This window comes from Carcharodon carcharias, chromosome 28, assembly GCF_017639515.1.
Source record: "Carcharodon carcharias isolate sCarCar2 chromosome 28, sCarCar2.pri, whole genome shotgun sequence".
Taxonomy (NCBI): Eukaryota; Metazoa; Chordata; class Chondrichthyes; order Lamniformes; family Lamnidae; genus Carcharodon; species Carcharodon carcharias.
Genome location: NC_054494.1, coordinates 19616164 through 19640945, shown reverse-complemented (window position 1 = coordinate 19640945; position 24782 = coordinate 19616164). Strand labels below are relative to the sequence as shown.

At 43.1% G+C, this 24782-nt stretch overlaps 1 protein-coding gene across 5 annotated transcripts in view; it reads right to left on the bottom strand.

The window, feature by feature from the left end:
• rassf4a (Ras association domain family member 4a) overlaps window positions 1–24782 on the bottom strand; it is a 244154-nt gene that overhangs the window by 65646 nt on the left and 153726 nt on the right. For all 5 annotated transcript variants that reach the window (XM_041176242.1, XM_041176241.1, XM_041176244.1 and 2 more), the window contains 2 exons: window positions 22423–22520; window positions 16496–16571 (listed from right to left, as the gene is read on the bottom strand). In XM_041176242.1, the coding sequence (XP_041032176.1) occupies window positions 16496–16571; window positions 22423–22481 (135 nt within the window). In that variant the 5' untranslated portion in view covers window positions 22482–22520. The remainder of the gene's footprint in view (window positions 1–16495; window positions 16572–22422; window positions 22521–24782) is intronic.

Genomic DNA, 24782 nt, shown 5'->3' with positions numbered 1-24782 from the left:
ATCACTCTTTTCTTTTCCTCTCCCATGATTTTGTTTGCTTTAAAGAAGAACACAAGACATTCTATATATTGAGACCAATTGTCTGTGGCTGGCTCAAAGGGATCAATTCTGCCAAACTGTGGCATTTCAGATGAGTATATCTTCCTTTATTTTTTTACCAAACGTAGATACTCACAATCACTGGGCAAAGCACAGCAACAAATCTGATTTATCCTCATCACCAGTTTGTTATAGAGTTGATTTTCCAGGAAACTTTTCTTAGTGGACACATTTAACTTTATTTACAAGATAGCAGCAGCCACTATGGGCAGAATTTTCTGCCTGCCAGACGGGCGGGTGGGGAGCTGATCCCCGATGGAGAAGCGGGCCCCTCCATCAGTTTATTTGGGCGGGCCAATTAAGGCCTGCCCAGCGTGACGTTCAGCGGGAAGCGCTATGCACTCCCTGTGCGGGCAGGTGGGGGGGGATTCCCCAAAAGCAAAAGTGTGCTCTTTCGCGCATGTGCACAAAAGAGCGCACATCCCCCTGAGGCTAAGTGCTGCCTCAGGGAGATCGCTGACACTTTTAAAAACGTTAAAGATAGAAAAAAAAAATCCTTAACATGTCCCCCTCATGTGACAATGTTACATGAGATGGGACATGTTCATAAATTACGCTAAAACTTTATTAAACCTTTAAAATCCCTACATGAAACCTCATCCCGCCGGTGGATGAGGTTTCATGTTTTCTCTATTAGCCGCCGGGGCTCCTGGCCTGCCCACTAACCTTAAGGTTGGACAGACAGGTCCTTTAATTGTTTTAATTATCCTGTCAATGGCCTCAATTGGCCATTGACAGGTTGGCGGGCCCGCAGCTGATTTTGCTGCACCCCCGCCTTCGTGAAAATTTAAATGGGGTGGGGTGACGTCGGGGGTTCCACTCAACATCATCCTGCAACATTTTACGCGTCGGCGAGCGGGCCCCGCCCCCTGCTCGCTGACGGCAAAATTTAGCCCGCTATGTGTGCTTCAAACTCTATAACGAAAGAAGAACTCTCTCCTCGAGGTTCCCCGCACTGCTAACTCATTGGTTCACAAAGATCATGTGATCTTGCAACACTGGATTATTCTTAAAGCTACAGTCCTACATTTATCAAAACTACAATTACTACAAGCATACAGATGTGAAACCAATTTGTATTATTTTCAGTCTTGCACACTTCTTACGAATGTACAGTTGGATTAGTGTTTGATCATTTTTAAAACAGCGTAAATTAACCAGAAAAGTATTTTTGTCCTCATTTATTTTTAGTACTTGTTCTTGGGATGTGGGTGACACTGACAAAGCTACATTTATTACCCATCCCTATTTAACTAGAGACAGCGACAATTGGCCTTTGGTGATGGTGCTCTCATGATGGTGTTAGATAGGCAGATCCAGAATTTTGAGGTCATACCGATGAAGGAACAATGGTGTATATCCCGCAGATGAATATACACATAGAGCCAAAAGAAACCCAGTATGAGCAGCATGGCAGGAATGGACAAGGATGCTGCTGCTTTCAGGTTTGCAGGACATGCAGCCCTTCTAGCCTGCCTCCTGGATGTCCTGCACATGAGGCTGAAAAGATGAAGGGTCGAGCTGCTAATGCAGTTACCCGAGCAGTGCCGCCTGCAGCAGCTATTCCTCAGAACCTTACTGCTGGGTGATAAAGGAAGCCTCAGTTTCAAGAGGCTCAGATGGGCTTGTAACTGTAGCAGTAAGGTCTAGTACATAGAGGGTTAATGTGGGACTCAGTACAGTAGTGCCCACACAGTGATGTAAGAAGGCACATGACCCAGAACCAGGGTCAGTCCAAAATTTACAGAGATGTGTTGAGGCCTAAGATGGAGTCAGTTCCATACTTGTGCCCTCTACTGTATATATGTGTATCGTTATGAGTTATTAATAAAGACTTGCTTTCGAAAATCACCTGAAGTGCAATGAAGAGATGAAACTCTGATGATACAAGACACTGAAACGAACTGAGACACATTTCTATGCAAACAGAAGATTGTTTGTTTGTTTTGTATCTTCGCATGCAATTTTCCCCCCTATGGGGAATAGTGGGGAAGTATTGGAAGGATTAGCAGGCTATTTTTATTCAACCTGTTTGAACTGTGTCATGAACACTCCTTCCGTGGCCAACAAGTCCTGGAGTGGGACTTGAACCCTGAGCAACCCAATGAGCCACAAGACCTCTGTGAACAGAAGTTTACAGCCTTTATTCCTCCACACTAGCACACAGCCTGTTTAAGCCATGTGGTTCCTCACAGGAATAAAAAGGTTAAACAAAACCTTAAGACATACGCAGTTTTATTGTTTGTTTTTCTTCTCACAATTTTGCTGCTACACATTTTGTTCCCATTCAAAAATCAATTTTAATTTATCATTCAAGATATTAAGTGGCTGATAACAGTCCACATAAGTGTCACATCCATACTCCTAAATATACATGTGATAACTCTTGATAGCTGAGATGGTAATTTTTGACAGAGGGAAATTTATTCACAGTATCTAATTTGATACCATTCAATCTAATCCTGTAATGTTATGCTCTGCTTTACATGCCAGGCATAATAAAACTGAGCCAAAAAAATATCAGATCAAATCAGATTTGTAGAGAATACAAACTTCTACTCCAGTTCACTCCCCTGCTTACATCTCTTTGTGAAGGAGCACTTTGTTAGTCCATTCCTGTCCACATTCAACTCAACGTTAAACTGAAAGAAATATACCACAAGGCATTTATAAGCAAGTGTGTTAAAACTATAATTGCTACATTTACCTGAAGCAGAAAGCCAGGTAGATCACCAAAACCACAATCCTCATTAACCTGAAAGACGCTCATATACGCAAGGCCACCAAGTGAATGAACTGCGATGACCAAGTTGGAATATATCTTTGTGTTTTAGAAGAAATTAAAAGAAAAAGAAACATTTCATATAGAAAATTCACATGTTTTATTTAAATTGCTTCAGTAGAATTTTTCTTAGGGTGCAAGGGTCCAGTCTTAAGAAAATCACCATATCCGACTATTATGGTTTCGGGCTATCACTCGATAGCTTTCAGTATTTGAGATGACTGTCAAAGTTGAACCTCACCCCCTACAAACTGAGTGCCTATTTACTTTGCCAATATCTCATTGATTTGTTGTGGGTCCAGGGGTCAAACAGAAAAATTTGGTCATTCTGCCTATACTTACTGATTCAATCATATGATCTTACACTGGCCATAAAATAACCATGTTAAAACATTACACGAAGGTTGGACAGTAAGTTAACAGTAACTGCCAAAAAAAATTCTTAAAATTCTAAATGGATAAATGACACCCTGTAGAGTTACAGTAATAATGAGCTTAATAATCTCCCTTGGGAAGAAAATTAAAAAACAAAATTCACTAAATCCGAATGCAAACTGGATCTAGTATACAAGCCTTAAATGTTATCCTTATGTGGGGATTTGCTGCTAACCTTTCACTGCATCATTTGGCTTACCTACATCTATGATTATTTTGGACCCACTATTCAATTGGGAGGCAAACTGAGATAAAATTTTAATACTTGACAGGACAAAAAATAGAGCCACCAACAGAAGATATTCAAAGAAAACCCACATGATGCTTGTATTTGAATTGAGCAGCTCAGCATCTTCCTCTGTTCTATGCTACAAGTAGAACTCTGAGATAGAAAAAAAAATGACTTTGCATAATATGTTTAATTTTTGCCATGCACCCACTTTCCACAGGCATTTCAATCCACACATGTATTTCTAGCAAGAATCACTAGCTAACGACTAGACAGCGCATCACTCGCATTTTTTTTCTCCTGTCTAGCTCAGGGATTCAGAACAATTTAGGTACCTCCTGAGATATGTCAACTCAATCAAGAAAACACAGGGGTTGTTGTGTTGACCCACTGAGTATGAAGCCAACTGCCAATTAAAGATTCACTATCACAAAGCATGCCACTGCATTTTTAAACATTGATTATAATTCTGATACTCTCATTATCAGGAAGATGTAATAATTCTCATACTGTTATTGGAATTTATTGTAAAATAGTGATATCTGTGTCTATATATGTCTCTGTGTGTGTGTGAGAGACTTAACTGGATTAAAGGTAGTTGGTCTAGAGATTTTGATGTAAACATGGTAAACATGGGGGAAGTTTAGAATGTAAGGTGTAAAAGGACATTTGCTTTTGTAAATAAATCAGACTAGATTATTTTCAAAGGAGGAGTGAAATGTGTAACCTAGCCAGGTAAAGTTTAGAAACAGTGTGTTTATTTTTCCCAAAGATTACAGGTAAAACTCTCATAGCACTACTCTGAGAGGTTTTTCTTATCAGAAAGATGAAGTCTTTGTCGGGTGGGCTGCGCACCGCTATTTTACGTGAAACGCGTGGCTGTTTATGCTCAGCATTACCTGTGCTGGTGGGGGGGTGGATTGGGAGAGTTTCGGCCTGCGCTCTTTCGCGCATCTACCTGAGGCACGGAGCTGCCTCAGGGAGATTAAGTTGACAAAAAAATCTTGTTATAAATAAAGTTTAAAATTATTTAAACATGTTCCCTCATGTGACAATGTCACATGAACTGGGACATGTTTGTGAGTGCAGCAAAACTTTTTAAATTATTTTATAAAACCTTCAGCAAACCTCATCCCGCCCGCGGATGAGGTTTCCTGAAAAACGCGAAGGCTGTTTGGGCTCTTCGCCTGCCAGGCAAAGCTGTTAATAAACATGATTTTTTTTTAATGGACTTACTAGGCCGTTGACAGGTCGGCGGGCGCACAGCCGCCTCCGGTGTGCACCTGTTGAACAAAAGATCGAAATGACATGTGATGATGTCGGGAGGCATACCCAACGTCATCTCGCATTATTTTACATGTTGGCATATCAGGCCTGCACCCGCACGCCCACGGTGATAAACTGGCCAACAATAGGAATTTTCATTCAAAGGGGAAAATATGCATAAAGGAGCGAAGGCTGTATGTAAGGGTAGGTATTTTTAAGATCTAACAAGTGTGACAAGCCCTCAGCATCTATGCCTCAAGCTGCTGTCTTCAAAGAGCTAAAGTTGAATTTGATTGGTTCAGGGTATTGTGTCACACTTTGCCTGGGTCTTTTAAAATCCGGATGCCTTATAGTTGCCTTAATGAAGGGGAGTCAGATTGATTACGGGATTTAGAAGGTATCATAGTAATAATTTGTAGATCTATATATGTACTTAAAATCATTTCTCTAATTAATAAATGTTTAATCTAGTTTTGTAAAAACTTATAAGACTTGCTGAATTCAAGGCACGCATCTCAAAATTTATACAAATTGCAAAACAAGTTGTGGCAATTGTTTCAATTTCCCTTTGGGATTTGAACAACTCAGCCTTCACTATTGCTTATGCTGTAACACTATTTTATGACAACCTCAAAACGCTTTAAAAAAATGATGATAAGAGGCCTTTGTCAACAGGATAACTTTGTCTTTGTCATTACGAACACACATGCTTTCAGGAAGATCCCCTGTTCTCGGAAGTTGCTAGACACTTGTGGAAAGGAATGAGGTCCTTGGTACAAGTAACAGTCCTCCAGTTGGCTCCACAAAATAATAGCAATCTCAGAGAAAGAAATACCTTGGTAAGCTGGCAAGTGGTTTTTTTTTTTTTGCATTTTTTAATCTCTTGCAAGATGAAATATCTTAAATCACTTCCACTTTCCTTTGTTGGGATATGACCTAGAATGAAATTGTTGCACGTCTGCAATATCAAATTGCATAATCCAGCTTTACTTCCCAAAAATTGCAAAGCAGTATCAGTAAATCTGGGTGACTGAGCTCCAGCAGAAACATTCTCCTCAATAAAAAACGTCAGCCTTTCAAGAGATTTGTTACTTTTGTGAATGAACACAGAAGCCTTTAGCGAACCGAGAAGGACTTTGTGGCTACAGACAAAAGATGTGGCAATAATGAGTGACCATACTGGTTGACCTCCCAGGGAGTGAATCATTTTGAAAACCAGGCATCTGCTTAAAAACTTTAGAATCATCTCATTAGACATATAGGGATTATATATTATGCTCTACCAAATTTTATTTACACACCTTTGTTCCATCTCTATTGCCCCTCCTTTAAAATCTTCCTTATCTAGCACCCGCAAGCTGTGTCCCAAGTTTCTCACCATGATAGCCTCATTTTCTCCTCAGCCTCTACACTGAACGATTCCTTACCCGCAATTATTTCAATCTCCATCTCAACTTGTTTTGCCCTTTCTCTTCAGATTTCAGTACCCTCATTAAATCTCTCCTCCATATAAACTTTTCGACCTATACTTATAGCCACTGCTTGGGTCTTGCCATCTCGTACAGCTCTCTACTCTCATGGCTTTGATAACAAACAATGCCATTGTTTACCACTCCTTTATAGCGCTCATACCATATTCCACTACCCTCTTCCAACACCTTCTGCACCTGCCTTTAGAAAAATAATTCTTCCCGAACTCACTCATTACTGCACTGTCAAACTCCCAAAATGTTGTGGCCCCTTCCAGACACCATGTTACTTCATGTTGATCACTTCCTCTCCATCCCTGATGCACTCATCCTCAGTGATACCTTTGCTGTCTCCCATCCTGGTCATTTGTCCTGGTACAGGCCCAATATTTTCTTCCTCAGTTCCAACGTACACGGATATATCTGGCACACAACTTGCTTAGCTACAGATTATCTGGTCTAACCAGATCTGGTAAAGAGCTATTGGGCCCAGGACTCCTGTGCCAAAACTGTTCACTATTCTAGGGTCAAATAAACATTGAGACTGACAAAACAGATCACAGAAAGAACAACTTACTATAACCACTTAAAATGCCAATCATGCAAAGTTAACAATTCACTTGTCAAAAGAGAGTCCCTGCTGAGCAAATGCTTTTATTGATCTGGGATATTAACAAATCATGGAGAATAAGGACAGTTGGAAACCCATCTCTTTTGTCAATGTCTCACTGTTTATTTGGACAAGATTAAGAGGGCTGAAGTTTTGAGGATGTTGTTACTGATAGTTGAATAGTTTGACTCACTGACGTTTTTGTAGGGTTGTTGAAATTGCAGTTTTTTTTCTCAAAGAACATTTCCGAATGGATGGTTTTTCCTTCTTCAGCAGTTCCACACATGCCTTTGTTATTACATGGCTCATTGGTTATATACATAGGGCACGGAAAGGACAAGTGTTGGCATTGAGTTGACATGAGCACTATGAGGGCCATGGGGAGTCACTGGGGGGCACTGGCGAGGCCTTTTGAACTTGCCTTTCAAAAGGTCCCCAAATCCAGACTGTGGTTCACGACCCTTCTGGGCCACGAACCACTCGTCAATGGAGAAGCTGGCCTGACTCCACGAAAATTGTGGGGGACTAGGACTATCCCCGCAATGGAGCTAGAAAGGCTGGGAGCGCAGGGCTTGCTACCCAAACTCTTGTCCCAAGCTGGTGAAAATTCCCGGTGCCAGGAACGGTGGCAGAATCCCAGAACCGGGTCCCAACCGTCATTTTTAAATTGCTCCGGAGTCATCCTGACTCTGTGAAAATCTGACGCTAGGAATCTAACCTCTTGCCTTGTAGATGAGTTTATTAGAAAGCAAATATCAAGAAAGAACAAAGGAAAGTACAGCACAGGAACAGGCCCTTCGGCCCTCCAAGCCTGCGCCGATTATATTGCCTGTCAAACTAAAACATTTTGCACTTCCGGGGTCCGTATCTCTCTATTCCCATCCTATTCATGTATTTGTCAAGCTGCCTCTTAAACCCCACCTGCTTCCACCACCTCCTCTGGCAGCAAATTCCAGACACTCACTACCCTCTGCATAAAAAACTTGCCCCGCACATCACCTCTAAAGTTTTCTCCTCTCACCTTAAATCTATATCCCCTAGTAATTGACTCTTCCACCCTGGGAAAAAGCTTCTGACTATCTACTCTGTCCATGCCACTCATAATTTTGTAAACTTCTGTCAAGTCGCCCCTCAATCTCTGTCGCTCTAGTGAGAACAATCCGAGTTTCTCCAACCTCTCCTCATAGCTAATAACCTCCAGATCAGGCAGCATCCTGGTAAACCTCCTCTGCACCCTCTCCAATGCCTCCAAATCTTTCTGGTAATGTGGCGACCAGAATTGCACGCAATATTCCACGTGTGGCCTAACCAAGGTTCTATACAGCTGCAGAATGACTTCCCAGCTTTTATACTCAATACCTCTGCCGATGAAGGCAAGCATGCTATATGCCTTCCTGACTACCTTATCCACCTGCGTTGCCACTTTCATTGACCTGTGGACCTGTACACCCAGATCCCTCTGCCCGTCAATGCACTTAAGGATTCTGCCATTTACTGTATAATTCCGACCTGTATTAGACCTTCCAAAATGCATTACCTTGTATTTGTCTGGATTAAATTCCATCTGCCATTTCTCCGCCCAAGTTTCCAACCGATCTATATCCCGTTGTATCCTTTGACAATCCTCTTCACTATCAGCAACTCCTCCTCCTCTGCAAATTTACTAATTAGCCCAGTTACATTTTCCTCCAAATCATTTACGTATACTACAAACAGCAAAGGTCCCAGCACTGATCCCTGCGGAACACCACTAGTCACAGCTCTCCATTCAGAAAAGCACCCTTCCACTGCTACCCTCTGTCTTCTAAGACCAAGCCAATTCTGTAATCGTCTTGCCAGCTCACCTCTGATCCCGTGCGACTTTACCTTCTGTACCAGTCTGCCATGAGGGACCTTGTCAAAGGCCTGACTGAAATCCATGTAGATAACATCCACTGCCCTCCCATCGTCGATCATCTTTGTCACTTCCTCGAAAAACTCGATCAAGTTAGTGAGACACAACCTCCCCTTCACAAAACCATGCTGCCTCTCACTAATACACCCATTTGCTTCCAAATGGTAGCAAATCCTGTCATGAAGAATCTTTCTAATAATTTCCCTACCACTGACGTAAGGCTCACTGGCTATCCTTCTTAAACAATGGAACAACATTGGCCATTCTCCAGTCCTCTGGGACCTCACCCGTAGACAGTGAGGGTACAAAGATTTCTATCAAAGCCCCAGCAATCTCCTCCCTTGCCTCCCTCAGTACTCTGGGGTAGATCCCATCTGGCGCTGGGGACTTAGCCACCTTAATATTCTTCAAGAGCCTAACACCTCCTCTTTTTTGATCTCAACATGATCCAGGCTATCTACACACTCTTCCCTAGACAAATCGACCGCTAAGTCCTTTTCTTTGGTGAATACTGATGAGAAGTACTCATTTAGCATCTCCCCCATTTCTTCTGGCTCCACACACAGATTCCCATCTCTGTCCCTGAGTGGGCCTACCCTTTCCCTGACTACCCTCTTGCTTTTTACATATGTATAAAAGGCCTTGGGATTTTCCTTAATCCTGGTTGCCAGTGACTTTTCATGACCCTTTTTAGCCCTCCTCTTTGCTTAAGTTTCTTCCTACTTTCTTAATATTCTCCGTGGGCTTCATCTGTTCCCAGCCTTCTAGCCCTTACGAATGCTTCCCTTTTCTTTTTGACTAATCCCACAATATCCTTTGTTATCCAAGGTTCCTGGAACTTGCCATACTTATCCTTCATCCTAGCAGGAACTTGCCGGTCCTGAATTCTTATCAACTGACATTTGAAAGCCCCCCCACATGTCAGTTATTGCCCTCAAACATTCACCTCCAGTCTAGATTCCTCAGTTCCTGCCTAATATTGTTATAATTAGCCTTTCCCCAATTAAGCACCTTAGCCCAAGGACTCCTGTTATCCTTATCCACCAGTACCTTGAAACTTACTGAATTATGGTCACTTTTCCCGAAATACTCTCCTACTGAAACTTCAACCATGTGGCCGGGTTCATTCCCTAATACCAGGTCCAGTATTGCCCCTTCCCTAGTTGGACTATCTACATATTGTCTCAGGAAGCCCTCCTGGATGCACCTTACAAATTCTGCACCACCCAAACCCCTAGCGCTAAGCGATTCCCAGTCAATATAGGGAAAGTTAAAATCACCCACCACAACAACCCTATTGCTTTTACATCTTTCCAAAATCTGCCTGCATAACTGTTCCTCAATCTCCCACCGGCAATTGGGAGGCCTATAGTAAACCCCCAATATTGTGACTGAACCCTTCCTATTCCGGAGCTCTACCCATATTGCCTCAATGCCCTCAGAGTTGTCCTCCTGTCATACAGCTGTGATATTCTCCTTAATCAGCAGTTCAACTCCCCCACCTCTTCTACATCTCTCTCTATCCTGCCTGAAACATCTAAATCCTGGAACGTTTATCTGCCAATCCTGTCCATCCTTCAACCAAGTCTCTGTAATAGCAATAACATCATAGTCCCAAGTACTAATCCAAGCTCTAAGCTCATCTGCCTTGCCTGTTATACTTCTCGCTTTGAAACAAATGCATTTCAGACCCCCAGTCCCACTGTATTCAGTAATTTCTCCCTGCCTGCTCTTCCTCTTAGTCCTTCTGGCCATATTCACTAGCTCCCAGTCATTTATTTCACCTGCTGACTTATTGCTCTGGTTCCCAACCCCCTGCTATACTAGTTTAAACCCTCCCGAGTGACACTAGCAAACCTTGCAGCCAAGATATTGGTGCCCCTCCAGTTTAGATGCAACCCGTCCTTCTTGTACAGGTCCCAGCTGCTCTGGAAAGGACCCCAATGATCCAGATATCGAAAAACCTCCTTCCTACACCATCTGTTCAGCCATATGCTTAGCTGCAGTATCTTCCTATTTCTAGCCTCACTGGCACATGGCACAGGGAGTAATCCTGAGATTACAACTCTAGAGGTCCTGTTTTTTAACTTTCTGCCTATCTCCCTGAACTCCCGCTGCAGGACCTCGTCACTCTTCCTGCCTATGTCGTTAGTACCACGACCTCTGGCTGTTCTCCCTCCCCATTCAGAATGTCCCGTACCCGATCAGAGACATCCTGGACCCTGGCACCAGGGAGGCAACATAGCATCCTGGTGTCTCTTTCGCAAACCACAGAAGTTCCTATTTGAGCCCCTGACTATAGAGTCCCCTATGACAATTGCTCTTCTGTACTTTGACACCCCTGATGAACAACAGACCCAGTTGTGGTGCCACTGCTCTGGCTACTGCTGTTGTTTTCCCCTGATAGGCCATCCCTCCAACAGTATCCAAAACGGTATACCTGTTAGAGAGGGGCTATAATCTATATATAACCTATATATCAGCAGCTTTAATCTGGAGGCATTTCATTACTGGACCTATGTCAACCTGAAAGGTTATGACTGAATTTTTTGTTCAGGGAAACTGGTTTGGATTAACAATCAGCAACTGTAATTCCTACATTGTCTAATGAATCTCAAAACAATAAAGGGAAAGTCAAATAAACTCATCCTGGCACTGTATGATATTATGATAGCTTAAAAAACAGACTTGATAACCCCATAATAGATCAAAGCAATTAAACAATCTGCTTTCAGTTTGCAATTGGAGGGTTTATTTCCAAGAAACCATGTGATCTATCCAAACTGCATTTTTAAAGATATGTCTGCAGGCATTGGTTGCTCTGTGTGCAAATCATTTTTTAAAAAAATACTCTAAGGAAACAATTAGCTCATTGATTTTTACTTGTCATGTAAGCCTTTCTGTGTAATATGGTAAGTAAATGCAATAAGGAAGGATGTTTGAGTGACATCAAGGAAACCTTCAAACCAATTTCAAGAAACAAGATTGCAAAATAAATTACCTTAAAAAAATGCCATATCGTACCAACCACACCACCAAACGCACATGTCCCTCAATGCACCACACCCCTAACAATCAATCATCCGCAATTAATATTCATGTCTAATATTCATATGCTCCATCTCACCCTCACACAATGATCATCATTATGAACCTCACAGCCACATCCCACGGCTTTCACATGTTACCAGCTATTCAGCTCTGACAGCAAATCACCATAAAACACAGCAACACACGGCAGAATCTTCTGTTCGACACAAGGGGGCGGGCCCCACACGCCCAAGCATAAAGTGATGCGCAGTGACATCGGGTGTGTGTCCTAACCTCACCATGCGTCATTCCGGTCTTTCGTTTGGCGGGCACACACCGGAGTCAGCTGTGCGCCCGCCAAACTGTCAAAGGCCTGTTAAAGCCATTAATAAAACAACTAAGCAATTTGACAGGGCTGCCCATCCAACCTTAAGGTTGGCGGTCAGGCGAAGAGCCCAGGCGGCCTTCGCATTTTTCATGAAACCTCATCCACAGGCGAGATGAGGTTTCATGAAGGGTTAATGAAGGGAACAGCACTTGCTGAAGCCATCCATGATGATGGAATATTCCTGCCTTTGCATCTTTGCAAGTCCCACTTCACCCTGAATCCAGTCTGAAGTACAGCCTAGATGGCGTAACCAGGGATGTCCCCTGCTACCCACATTGCACCCCCCGATCCCCCTGCCCCCTGCAATTTTCCTCACCCCAATGCTTCCATTGTGCATTTATACTTTCAAATAAAACAATCAATACGACTGGAGAAAAAGTAATGGGAAAACTAATGGGACTTGAGGCTATCAAGATCTGATATCTTGTAACCAAGAGTCTTAAAGAAGTGGCTGCAGAGAGAGCGGATGAATTGGTTGTAATCTTCCAAAATTGCTTAGGTTCCGTAAAGATCCCAGCAGATTGGAAAACAGCAAATATAACACCTCTGTTCAAGAAGGAGGGAGACAGAAAGCAGGAAACCATAGGCTAGTTATCCTAACATTTGATATTGGGAAAATGCTAGAATCCATTATTAAAGAGGTCGTAGCAAGACATTTAGAAGATCATAACACAATCAGGCAGAGTCAATATGGTTTTATGATAGGGAAATTACGTTTGACAAATTTGTTAGATGTAACAAGCAGGGTGGATAAAGGGGAGGCAGTAGATGTAGTGTATTTGGATTTCCAAAAGGCATTTGATAAAGGTGCCACATAAAATGTTATTACACAAGGTAACAGCTTTTTTTGTTGGGGGTGATACATTTGCATGGATAGGGGACTGGCTAACTAACTGGAAGCAGAGTCAGGATAAATGGGTCATTTTCAGGATGGCAAATTGCAACTCGTAGAGTGCCACGGGAGTCAGTGCTGGGGACTCAACTATTTATGATCTATATTAATTACCCGGACACAATTTTGCTGATGATACGAAGATAAGGACGAAAGGAAGTTGTGAAAAGGATACAAAGAGTCTGCAAAGGGATACAGGTTAAATGAGTGGCGAAAATCTGGATGATGGAGTATAATTTCGGAAAATGTGAGGTTGTCCACTTTGGCAGGAAGAATAGAAAGGCAGAATATCATTTAAACAGAGAGTGATCGCAGAATGCTGTAGTGCAATGAGACCTAGGTGTTCTTGTACATGTTTTTTATTCATTCATGGGATGCGGGTGTCGCTGGCTAGTCCAGCATTTTTATTTCTCATCCCTAATTGCCCTTGTTCAGAGGGCATTTAAGAGTCAACCACATTGTTGTGGGTCTGGAGTCCCATGTAGGCCAGACCCAGGTAAGGACAGCAGATTTCCTTCACTAAAGGTCATTAGTGAACCAGGTGGGTTTTTACAACAATTGACAATGGTTTCATTGTCATCATCAGACTTCTAATTCCAGATTTTTATTAAATTCAAATTCCACCATCTGCCATGGCAGGATTCGAACCAGGTCCCCAAAACATTACCCTCAGTCTCTGGATTAATAATCCAGCGACAATCCCACTACACCATTGTCTCCCTCTAACACACATAATTACAAAATGTCAGCACGCAGGTACAGCAAGTAATTAGGAAGGCAAATGGAATGGTGGCCTTTATTGCAAGTGGGATGGAGTATAAAAATAAAAAAGTCTTGCTACAAATGTACAGGGCATTGGCGAGATCACACTTAGAGTACTGTGTACAGTTTTTGTCTCCTTACTTAAGGAAGGATATACATGTGTTGGAACAGTTCAAAGAAGATTCACTTGGCTAATTCCTAGGATGAAGGGGTTCTCTTAGGAGGGAAAGTTGAGCAACGTGGGCCTATGCTCAATGGAGCTGAAAAAAATGAGAGTGACCTTATTGAAACATAGGATTCTGAGGGGGCTTGATAGAGTGAATGCTAAGAGGATGTTTCCCCATGTGGGGGAATCTAGAAATAGGACGCACAGTTTCACAAGGGGTCTCCTATTTAAGATGAAGATGAGGATGCATTTCTTCTCTCAGGGGGTCATGAGTGCTTGGCATTCTCTACCTCAGCGAGCAGTGGAGCCTCGGTCATTGAATACATTCAATGCTTAATAAGACAGATTTTTGATTGACAAAGGAGTCGAGAGCTATAGGGAAAGGATGTGGAGTTAAGGTCACAATTGGATCAGCAATGATCTTATTGAATGGTAGAGCAGGCTCAAGGGGCCAAATGGCTTACTCCTGCTCCTGTTTCTTATGTTCTTGTACCCACTGCTTCCTGGCCAGCTAGTGGTGTATGACTATGGAGAGGGAGAAGATGGAGATTTCTGAGAAAGAGGCACCATCACTTGATCATCCACTTGCAGCCATGAGCTCAAATACTGGCACAGCGGGTGCTGTAAAAGTTGTATAGAGATGGGATCTGCACTTGGTGAGTCACTGGACATAAGAGGGCTGCAGCCAGGACAAGGGGAATGAATTAGATGTAAGCTAGTTTCCCAGAGGTGAGTTTACAGCCACGTTCTGTTGCAGAAGACTCTGGATGAAGACTTTGAAGGAACTGCATGATAGGCATCCACCTTGAAATGCTTGTTGCGTTGGCAGGCCTGCCTTAGAGCCTCTTGTTACTGCCGAGCACCATGGAGGAATGCAGCTCCAACTTGGCAAAGGGCTTTACGCAGAGCTTAGAGCTCATTCTTTCCAGTCTGGAAATGGTGGCCAATTTCATGGGAGTACTTGTGGACCAGTCATGATGCACCGTCTGATGGTTGATGTTTCAGCTTTCATTGCAGCACAGTCTGAGTGCTGCAGAGGAAGCTCAGAATGAGGTTGTGATGTCTTAGCTCGCTGTCAATCAGGTTCAAACTGCTGCCATCATGGCTGCAGGTATAAATGCTAAAAAGGGACTTGCAGGGTCTCTCAACTATCCACCAATCTGCCCTCTGAATAGATTACTAAAATGGTTAAGGTGCTGCCCCAGGGTATTGGCATGGCCCCATGGTGCATGAACCTCTGGCCTCTCTTAGCATTCATGTTCCCACTACTGTCACTCTGCCAGTGCCCTTGTAACTGCCTGTCATCAGGCAAGCCCAGACTTCAGTCACCCATGACGAGGTGGTGCAATATGAAACCAGGCCCTCAAGCGATTAGGTAATCTGCAAGATTATCTGCAGTCTGCCCCACCTACCTTCCCCACCAGCTATGCTGCAGTTGCTGTGCATAGGAAAATCGGACCAGCCAAGCTGGTATGGATCGGTTGGTTTGGTGGTGTCTTTTATTACAGGATTTTGACCAAGAGGGCCCTGATGGTTTGTATCAGAGGGATGGAAAGGTGGTGAAGTGGGGAGCAAAGGTGACCTGGGGACTTTTTTCCAGTACGACCCAGAGTTTGATGAGACACTCATGGACAGCCCATGCGGAATGCAGATTTCCCAGATGCTTCCTCCCTCCCTCCTCCTCCTAAGAGGATCCTTTGCTGGGGGGAGGGGGAGGTAAAAAGGAAAAATGGAACGAATTGACAAGGCCCACAGATAAGAAAGGAAGAGAGAGAGAGGAAAAATGAGAGCGAGAAGATGGCAAAAGAGAAAAGCAGAGAGATGGTAAATTGATAACACTTCTGTATTTTACTGAAGGTTGCATGTTGACTTTTCTTTCACAGATGTGTCACTAGGAGATCCAATCTTCACTGCTTGCTGGCATCAATGTCAAATTGAAGTAAATAACCTGGGAGGACACATTTTGGCAGAAATAATTCTGCCATACAAAGTCAAAGGAGGAATATCTGCTCAGTGTCAACAATTGCATTTCTTGTAACACGAAACTCCAATAAGTCTATGGCTGGAAAAAATGAAGGAAAATAACTAAAGGGCTATACAGGCTCAAGGTGCCGAATGGTGGACTCTTGACTCCACAAAGACTCGTACTGCGGCATAATTCAGATAATTACCATTGCTATTTAAGTACATACAAATGCTAGTTGGGCAGTTTCACTTCTCACTGAAACTGACAAATGGTAGAAACTGGGGCACGAAGAAAAAAATAGCTCAAGTTGTTGAGACACATTCCAAACTATTTCCACAGATCCTATACGGTGAAAGGAGACAAGTAAAGCATGTGATATAACCAAACATTGAGCAATATTAATGTACGATATCAATTAGTTCCTCACTGGACGTGCCATGAGGTTACACTAGGCAGTCCAAGTGACTGAACCACTTTAGGTACCTGGAGTTCAGTTAACTGTCTTACCTCTCGATGTCTTAATTGGAAACTCTTCCCTTCTTGGTAGCAGTTGTAGGTTTTTAGAAGCATTAACAGTTCAGACCTGAACACAAACATAATAAACATATTATTAAATGTAAATGGCAAACTATTCTATTAACAAACACAGAGTTGAAGTCACACTGTGGGATATGGTTGATATCCTAACTAAATGCCATTAGCAGTTTGCAAAACAGCCAGCCTTACAAACCCATGACTGCTACCATCTAGAAGGACAATGGCAGCAGCCACATGGGAACACCACCAACTGAAAGCTCCCCCCCGACCGCCAAAAGTCATACAGCATCCTGACTTGGAAATATATCACAGTTCCTTCACTGTCGCTGGGTCAAAATCCTAGAACTCCCTCCCTAACAGCACAGTGGAGGTATCTACATGCAGCAGTTCAAGAAGGCCGCTCACCACCACCTTCTCAAAGGGCAATTAGGGATTGGCAATAAACACTGGCCTAGCCAGCGACGCCCACACCCCATGAATGAATAAAAAGCTATTCTAACTGCTGAGGGGAGTGGAACTATGCTCTCAGTTAACTCTGGGACAGATTGATCAGAGGGTGATTAGACACTGAGCCAGAGAATCAGGCTGAGCCACAATACACCGTGAATGCCAGAAACAGAATGATGTGTTGCAACTTAAAAGTAGGAAAGACAAACAGGCCACTTCCCTTGTCTCAAGGCTCTGTGTTTGTGCTACCTGCAATCAGGCCTATCAAAACCTAGCTTCATCCAACAGGTTTATATTGAGTATGGCATAAGGGGAGACTTCTTTCTCCTTTGTGCCTAGGAAATGCTGAATTGTTGATCACATAACGGAAGAAAAAGCGGCATAGACCCTTGGCCTCCGCCAACCCACCCAGCACCCCCCCCACACCTCACCTGTGTACCGCCCCAGGACTTTTGGGTTTCTCCCCAGCGGGCACGATAGACACATCACAACGAAGCAAGGAAGGCCTCCTGCTTATTTTCCTCCAGTAACATATATACAGCAATATTAGACAGTGCCTTAAGGAAGCAGGTTCAGCTCAGAAATTGCCCGAGGATAATATCAACTAGAAAGGATCACTTATGAAGCCTGCCAAACATCTGATCAGATGACTTTGAGTAACCAAAGAGACACATTTTTAGAGGCTCTCCATGACAGCAAGTTCACTTTCCAAGCAAAATGTTGCGTGAACTAATGTTGATAGAATATTGGACGATGCATCTTTCATTCAGTCTAAAAGCTCAATGGTTGTGGCTACATAGTCAATAATTACAAGAATGAAAACCTCCATATAGTCACTATTTGAATCTAGTGTGGTTACTACTTCTCTAGACTTTACACATTTACAGCATTATATAGCCCTAAAATAAGCATTGTGAAAAGGGAAATTGGAAGTCAGAAGACTTGATATAATTTCCCCTCAGATCTACCCTTCTGTAAGGATTTTCATTCAACATCCCTTCTAAAGAAAAATAATTTACTACAGTATTTTTAGAAAGTAAGCAAATGGAATAAAGTCAAATTTTAAAATATTATATTAAGAGAAATGGCAGGCAAGTTATATTAAGAAAAATGGTAGGCAAGTTATTCAATCATAAAAGCTGTATAAACAATGCAGAACAGCTCATATATGTGATGGTAAGGAACACCATAGTGAAAAGTTTAGTACTGAGAAACTCATGGTAAAGGAAGGAGGAAGGTGAGAACAGCTATTGTCATCTGTCACATGCAAATTTCAGTCAAGTATTGATCTGAATATTCTCTTGAAGAATGATTTTCCAGCTCATTCCTGAATGAATACAGGAGCAAAAAAAGCAACAGCTCCTTTTAAGATCTTGGACTAACTGTCTCAGCATTGGTAAAGGCCATGACTCCTCTTTTCTTTAGTTCATTAATGCGATATGGGCTTCGCTGGCTGGGCCAGCATTTATTGCCCATCCCTAGATGCCCTTGAGAAGGTATTGGTGAACTGCCTTCTTGAACCGCTGCAGTAGGTACATCCACAGTGCTGTTAGTGAGGGAGTTCCAGGATTTTGACCCAGCGACAGTGAAGGAACGGTGATATATTTCCAAGTCAGGATGGTGAGTGACTTGGATGGGAACTTCCAGGCGGTGGTGTTCCCATCTATCTGCTGCCGTTGTCCTTCTAGGTGGTAGTGGTTGTGGGTTTGGAAGGTGCTGCCTAAGGAGCCTTGGTGAATTCCTGCAGTGCATCTTGTAGATGGTACACACTGCTGCTGCTGGGTGGTATCCAGCTTCTTCAGTGTTGTAGGAACTGCACTTATCCAGGCAAGTGGGGAGTATTCAATCACATTGTTGATTTGTGCCTTGCAGATGGTGCACAGGCTTTGGGGAGTCAGGAGGCGAGTGAGTTGTTCGTCACATGATTCTTAGCCTCTGACCTGCTCTTGTAGCCACAGTATTTATATGGCTAGTCCAGTTCAGTTTCTGGTCAATAGTAACCCTCAAGATGTTGATAGTGGGGGATTCAGTGATGGTAATGCCATTGAACACCAAGTAGCGTTGATTGGATTCTCTCTTAATGGTCATTGCCTGACACTTGTGTGGCATGAATGTTACTTGTCACTTTGTCAGCCCAAGCCTAGATATTGTCCAGGTCTTGCTGCATTCAGACATGGATTGCTTCAGTATCTGAAAAGTCACGAATGGTGCTGATCATTGTGCAACTATCAACAAACATGCCCACTTCTGACCTTATGATGGAAGGAAAGTCATTGATGAAGCAGCTAAAGATGGTAGGGCTGAGGACACCACCCTGAGGAACTCCTGCAGTGATGTCCTGTAGCTGAGATGACTGACCTCCAACAACCACAACCATCTTCCTTTGTGCTAGGTATGACTCCAGCCAGTGGAGAGTTTTTCCCCCGAATCCCATTGACTCCAGTTTTGTTGGGGCTCCTTGATGCCACACTCAGTCAAATTCTGTCTTGATCTCAAGGGTAGTCACTCTCAGCTCGCCTTGGGAGTTCAGCTCTTTTGTCCATGTTTGAACCAAGGCTGTAATGAGGTCAGGAGCCGAGTGGCCATGCAGAACCCAAACTGGGCTTCAGTGAGCAGGTTATTGCTAAGCAGTGCTGCTTGATAGCACTGTTGATGATCTCTTCCATCGCTTTACTGATGATCGAGAGTAGACTGATGGGGCCGTAATTGGCCGGGTTGGATTTGTCCTGCTTTTTGTGTACAGGACATACCTGGGCAATTTTCCACATAGCTGGGTAGATGCAAATGTTGTAGCTGTACTGGAACAGCTTGGCTAGGGGCGCGGCAAGTTCTGGAGCACAAGTCTTCAGTACAATTGCCGGAATGTTGTCAGGGCCCACAGCCTCTGCACTATCCAGTGTCTTCAGCCGTTTCTTGGTATTGCGTGGAGCGAATTAAATTGGCTGAAGACTGGCATCTGTGATGCTGGGGACCTCCGGAGGAGGCCGAGATGGATCATCCACTTGGCACTTCTGGCTGAAGATTGTTGTGAATGTTTCAGCCTTATCTTTTGCACTGCTGTACTGGGCTCCTCCATCATTGAGGATGAGGATATATGTGGACCCTCCTCCTCCAGTTTAATTGTCTACCACCATTCACGACTGGATGTGGCAGATCTGCAGAGCTTAGATCTGATCCATTGATTGTGGGATTGCTTAGCTCTATCTATCACTTGCTGCTTATGCTGTTTGGTACGCAAGTAGCCCTGTGTTATAGCTTCACCAGGTTGATACCTCCTTTTTTAGGTATGCCTGGTGCTGCTCCTGGCATGCCCTCCTGCACTCTTCACTGAACCAGGGTTGATCCCCAGGCTTGGTGGTAATGGTAGAGTGGGGGATATGCCAGGCCATGAGGTTACAGATTGCGTTCGAGTACAATTCTGCTGCTGCTGATGGTCCACAACGCCTCATTGATGCCCAGTCTTGAGTTGCTAGATATGTTCGAAATCTATCCCATTTATCACGGTGGTAGTGCCACACAGCACAATGGAGGGCATTCTCAATGTAAAGGCAGGACTTCATCTCCACAATAACTGTGCGGTGATCACTCCTACTGACACTATTGTGGGCAGATGCATCCGCGGCAGGCAGGTTGGTGAGGATGAGGTCAAGAATGTTTTTCCCTCTTGTTGGTTCCCTCACCGCCTGCTGCAGACCCAGTCTAGAAGCTATATCATTTAGGACTCGGCCAGCTCAGTCAGCAGTGGTGCTACTGAGCCACTGGACATTGCTGCCAATGGACATTGCAGTCCCCCAGCCAGAGTACATTCTGTGTCCTTGCCACCCTCAGTGCTTCCTCCAAGCAATGTTCAACATGGAGGAGCACTGATTCATCAGCTGAGGGAAGGTGGTGGGTGGTAATCAGCAGGAGGTTTCCTTGCCCATGTTTGACCTGATGCCACGATACCTCATGGGGTTTGGCATCGATGTTGAAGACTCCCAGGGCAAGTCCCTCCTGACTGTATATCATTGTGCCACCACCTCTGCTGGGTCTGTCCTGCAGATGGGACAGGAGATGTCAGGGATGGTGATGGTGGAGTCTGGGACATTATCTGTAAGGTATGATTCCGTGAGGATGACTATGTCAGGCTGTTGCTTGACTAGTCTGAGAAACAGCTCTCCCAATTTTGGCACTAGTCCCCAGATGTTAGTAAGGAGGACTTTGCAGGGTCGACAGGGCTGAGATTGTCCTTGTCGTTTCTGGTGCCTAGGTCGATGCCAGGTGATCCGTCTAGTTTCATTCCTTTTTTGTGTCTTTGCAGCAGTTTGTTACAACTGAGTGGCTTGCTAGGCCATTTCAGAGGGCATTTAAGAATCAACCACATTGTTGTGGGTCTGGAGTCACACGTAGGCTGGACCAAGTAAGGACGACAGAAGATTTCCTTCCCTGAAGGACATTAGTGAACCAATGTAGGAACATAGGAATTGCTTGACAAAATATGTCATTGTTCAACTTCTACAATTCCTATAGTTTTATGACACAGTGATAATGCAGTTGTTGACTAATCTTGGCAACCAATTAGCGCATAGAAGACTGAGTCATATGGTGAGGAAAACACTGTGGTGGAGGGCTTTGGAAATCATAGTTCCACAATAACATTTTTCTCTCAAGCACTGCAACACTCACCACAAATATTCTGATTCAATTTACTCATATACTGTATCTAAAAATATTATTTTCTTAAATAAACCTACTTAATTTGCATTTTATTTAATGCTTTCACGATCTCCCTCGGGATTCTGTTCTACAGATTGACCACTCATGTTGGTGAAGTCAAAACTAAGGCACAGAGCCTTTCCTTGATGAGAGAGTTTACTGACTTTGTTCAATGCCAACACTTCTCACCTCCACCCAATGTCCCAGCTATCCCCTATTTATACGTGTTCAAATACCAATCACCTGTTTTCCTTAACAATGTAATTTACATTAACAAACCTTAACAATGTAATTGATAAGACATTGAGAACCCACTCAATGAAATACTGTTTCTGCAGATTAAGTTTCGAAATTTGCTCCCTTCAAGTGCAGGCCATGTTCTCTGGTTCTACAGTTTTAGACATGATGAAAAAGCTTTTCATGGCCTATCTAGACCCTTTAGAAGGCTTCAGTTTGCTCTTCAGGACTACCTATGATTATTTTCTGCTTACTTCAATCAAGATTATTTCATCAGGTCATAGCCAAGCTGCGAGGTCAAAGTCCTTACAAGGTCGAAGCAAATGGAAGAGAAGAGTATTTAGATGGTCTGTTGATTCGAGCCATGTCTACCCTGCTGGATCTGTATGCTCAGAGAAAAGTTCATGACCCAGATTCTCTCAACTGAATAAAGCTATAAATAGTCCTTGATGGAAAGTAGAAGATCAAAAACACAAGTATGTATTTTTAAAAATGAGAAAATGCATGCTGACACTTACTTTGAAATACATTTGTCTTCACTGATTTTAACAAAAGTAATTTGTTGATTTCCTTCCATGTCTCTTTGTATTGGACTCACTTATAAAAATGAGTCTGCCTGAAACAAAAGAAAACTCATTAGAACCAAGTGACTATTTCCTGCTGACAACAATTTAATCTTCTGGGGGTCAGTTAACTAAGTCGACTAGATGAGTGGTGTGTGACGCAGAACAATGACAACGGTTCAATTCCCATATCGGCTGTGATAGTTCCTGAAGGTCCACCACCCCACCTTGCCCCACACTTGCAAAGTGGTGCCCCCTCAAGCTAAACATAACCAATTGTCTCTCTCTCTCCAATGGATTGAGATGCCTTTGTGGACTATGGCTAATTATCTTGTCTACAATTCAATCTTCTTGAAAATGACTTTTCATCTGGGCTCAACCTGTAGCAAATTCTCTTATAGCTGCTCCATCTAATATCGAGAAGGAAGCTTGCACCCACTGGAAGAAAAGTCAACCTGAGCAACTAAAGATGAATGGGAACATCGACACAAGGCAGGCAGCAGGACACAAGCCAACCGGAAAATAAATCACTTCCTTTAACAGCCAGGAGTGAAACCACTGACCAGTTAAATATTTATGGCTGAATGTAACAAATTTAATATATTACAGATTACACAGTGCCTGTGTTAATAGATCAAATTCATTCAGGTATGACCTAACCTTGACAAATTGATCTGGCTCTCTCTGGTCAGCTGAAATTTTTCAAAATGTTCCATCGCTCCATACTTAATTATAGGCTAACTAATGTATAACTCTGTTTTCTCATTCACCTTTCTTAAATAGAGCAACATGCGTAATTTTCCAATCTGAAGGACTGGTTCTGGACTTGAGAGTACGTTGGAAGGTTATAGCTGGGGGATTTGCAATGCTTTCAACTAGTCCCTTTAAAATCATGGGAGAGAAACCATCTGGACCTGGGGACTTGTAGTGCCTTGGTGCCATTACTTTCTTTGTCAGTATTCATCTGTTTGTTAACTTTGGCGAGTCCCTGTTCCTGATTCAATATTAGTTTTCTTGGAGTGTCCAGCATGCTAACCTATTCATCTACTATAAATACTGATGTCAAGTAATTGTTCAAAAGGTTCGTCATTTATCCAATTATCTGAATATAGACTGGGATAGGAGTAGTATACAGGGCACAGAGGGGAAAGACTTCTTAGCACGTGTTCAGGAAAATTTTCTTCGGCAGTATGTTTCCAGTCCAATGAGAAAGGAGGCCCTGTTAGACCTGGTTCTTGGGAATGAGGTGAGTGGATCAAATATCAATAGGAGAACATTTAGGGGACAGTGATCATTGTATTATAAGATTCAGGATGGCTATGGAAAAGGTTTAGGATGGCTATGGATAAGGACAGAAAATCTAGAGTAAAAATAATAAACTGGGGGAAAGACAACTTCAGCGGGGAAAGAATGGATCTGGGACATATACATTGGAAGCAAATGTTGGCAGGAAAAACGGTAGCTGAACAATGGACTACCTACAAAGAAAATTTGGCTCGGGCACAGTCAAGGTATATTCGGACAAGAGGGGAATGTAGGGCAAACAAATCCAGACATCCCTGGATGACAAAACAGAGAGATTATGATGAAGAAGAAAAAGTGCGCACATGACAGATGTCAGGTAGATAATATAACAGAGAATACGTGCGTCTGTTCATGCCTCAAAATATTCTCCACCCAGTCACGAAGCAAGTACAGCAGCAGCTGAATGAAATGACAAATATGGGGGTCATCTCCCCTGTCACACAACCAACTGCATGTTCTTCCAGGATGGCTCCAGTCCCAAAACCGAATGGGTCCATCTGTATTTGTGTCAACTTGATACAGCTCAACAAAGCCGTAGCCAGAGAAGTACACCCGATGTTCACAGCGGACGAAAGACTGATTTAGTGCACAATATGTCTAGTCATTGCACCTTTTCTCATGGAGTACAAATTGTTGTTCCCTTTGAAATTTGGCATTCTTGCATCTACCTTGATGAGCGCAAGACCAAAAGCTTTGACAGCATGTCTCTTTAATCAGCAATGATAATTAGGATCTGGAATCCAGAGCCAGAGTGTGTGGGCGAGACAGGTTTAATCAAGGCATACAAAAGAAAATTAGATAGTTATCTAAAAAGGGTGGATGTGCGAACTCGAAATGTCAACTCTTTTCTTCTCCGCCGATGCTGCCAGACCTGCTGAGTTTTTCCAGGTAATTCTGTTTTTGTTTTGGATGTGCAGGGTATTGGGAGAAGGCAGGGGAATGGCACTAGGTGAATTGCTCATTCATTGATAATATCACCATTACCTGTTGTCAAGAGGCCCACATTACTC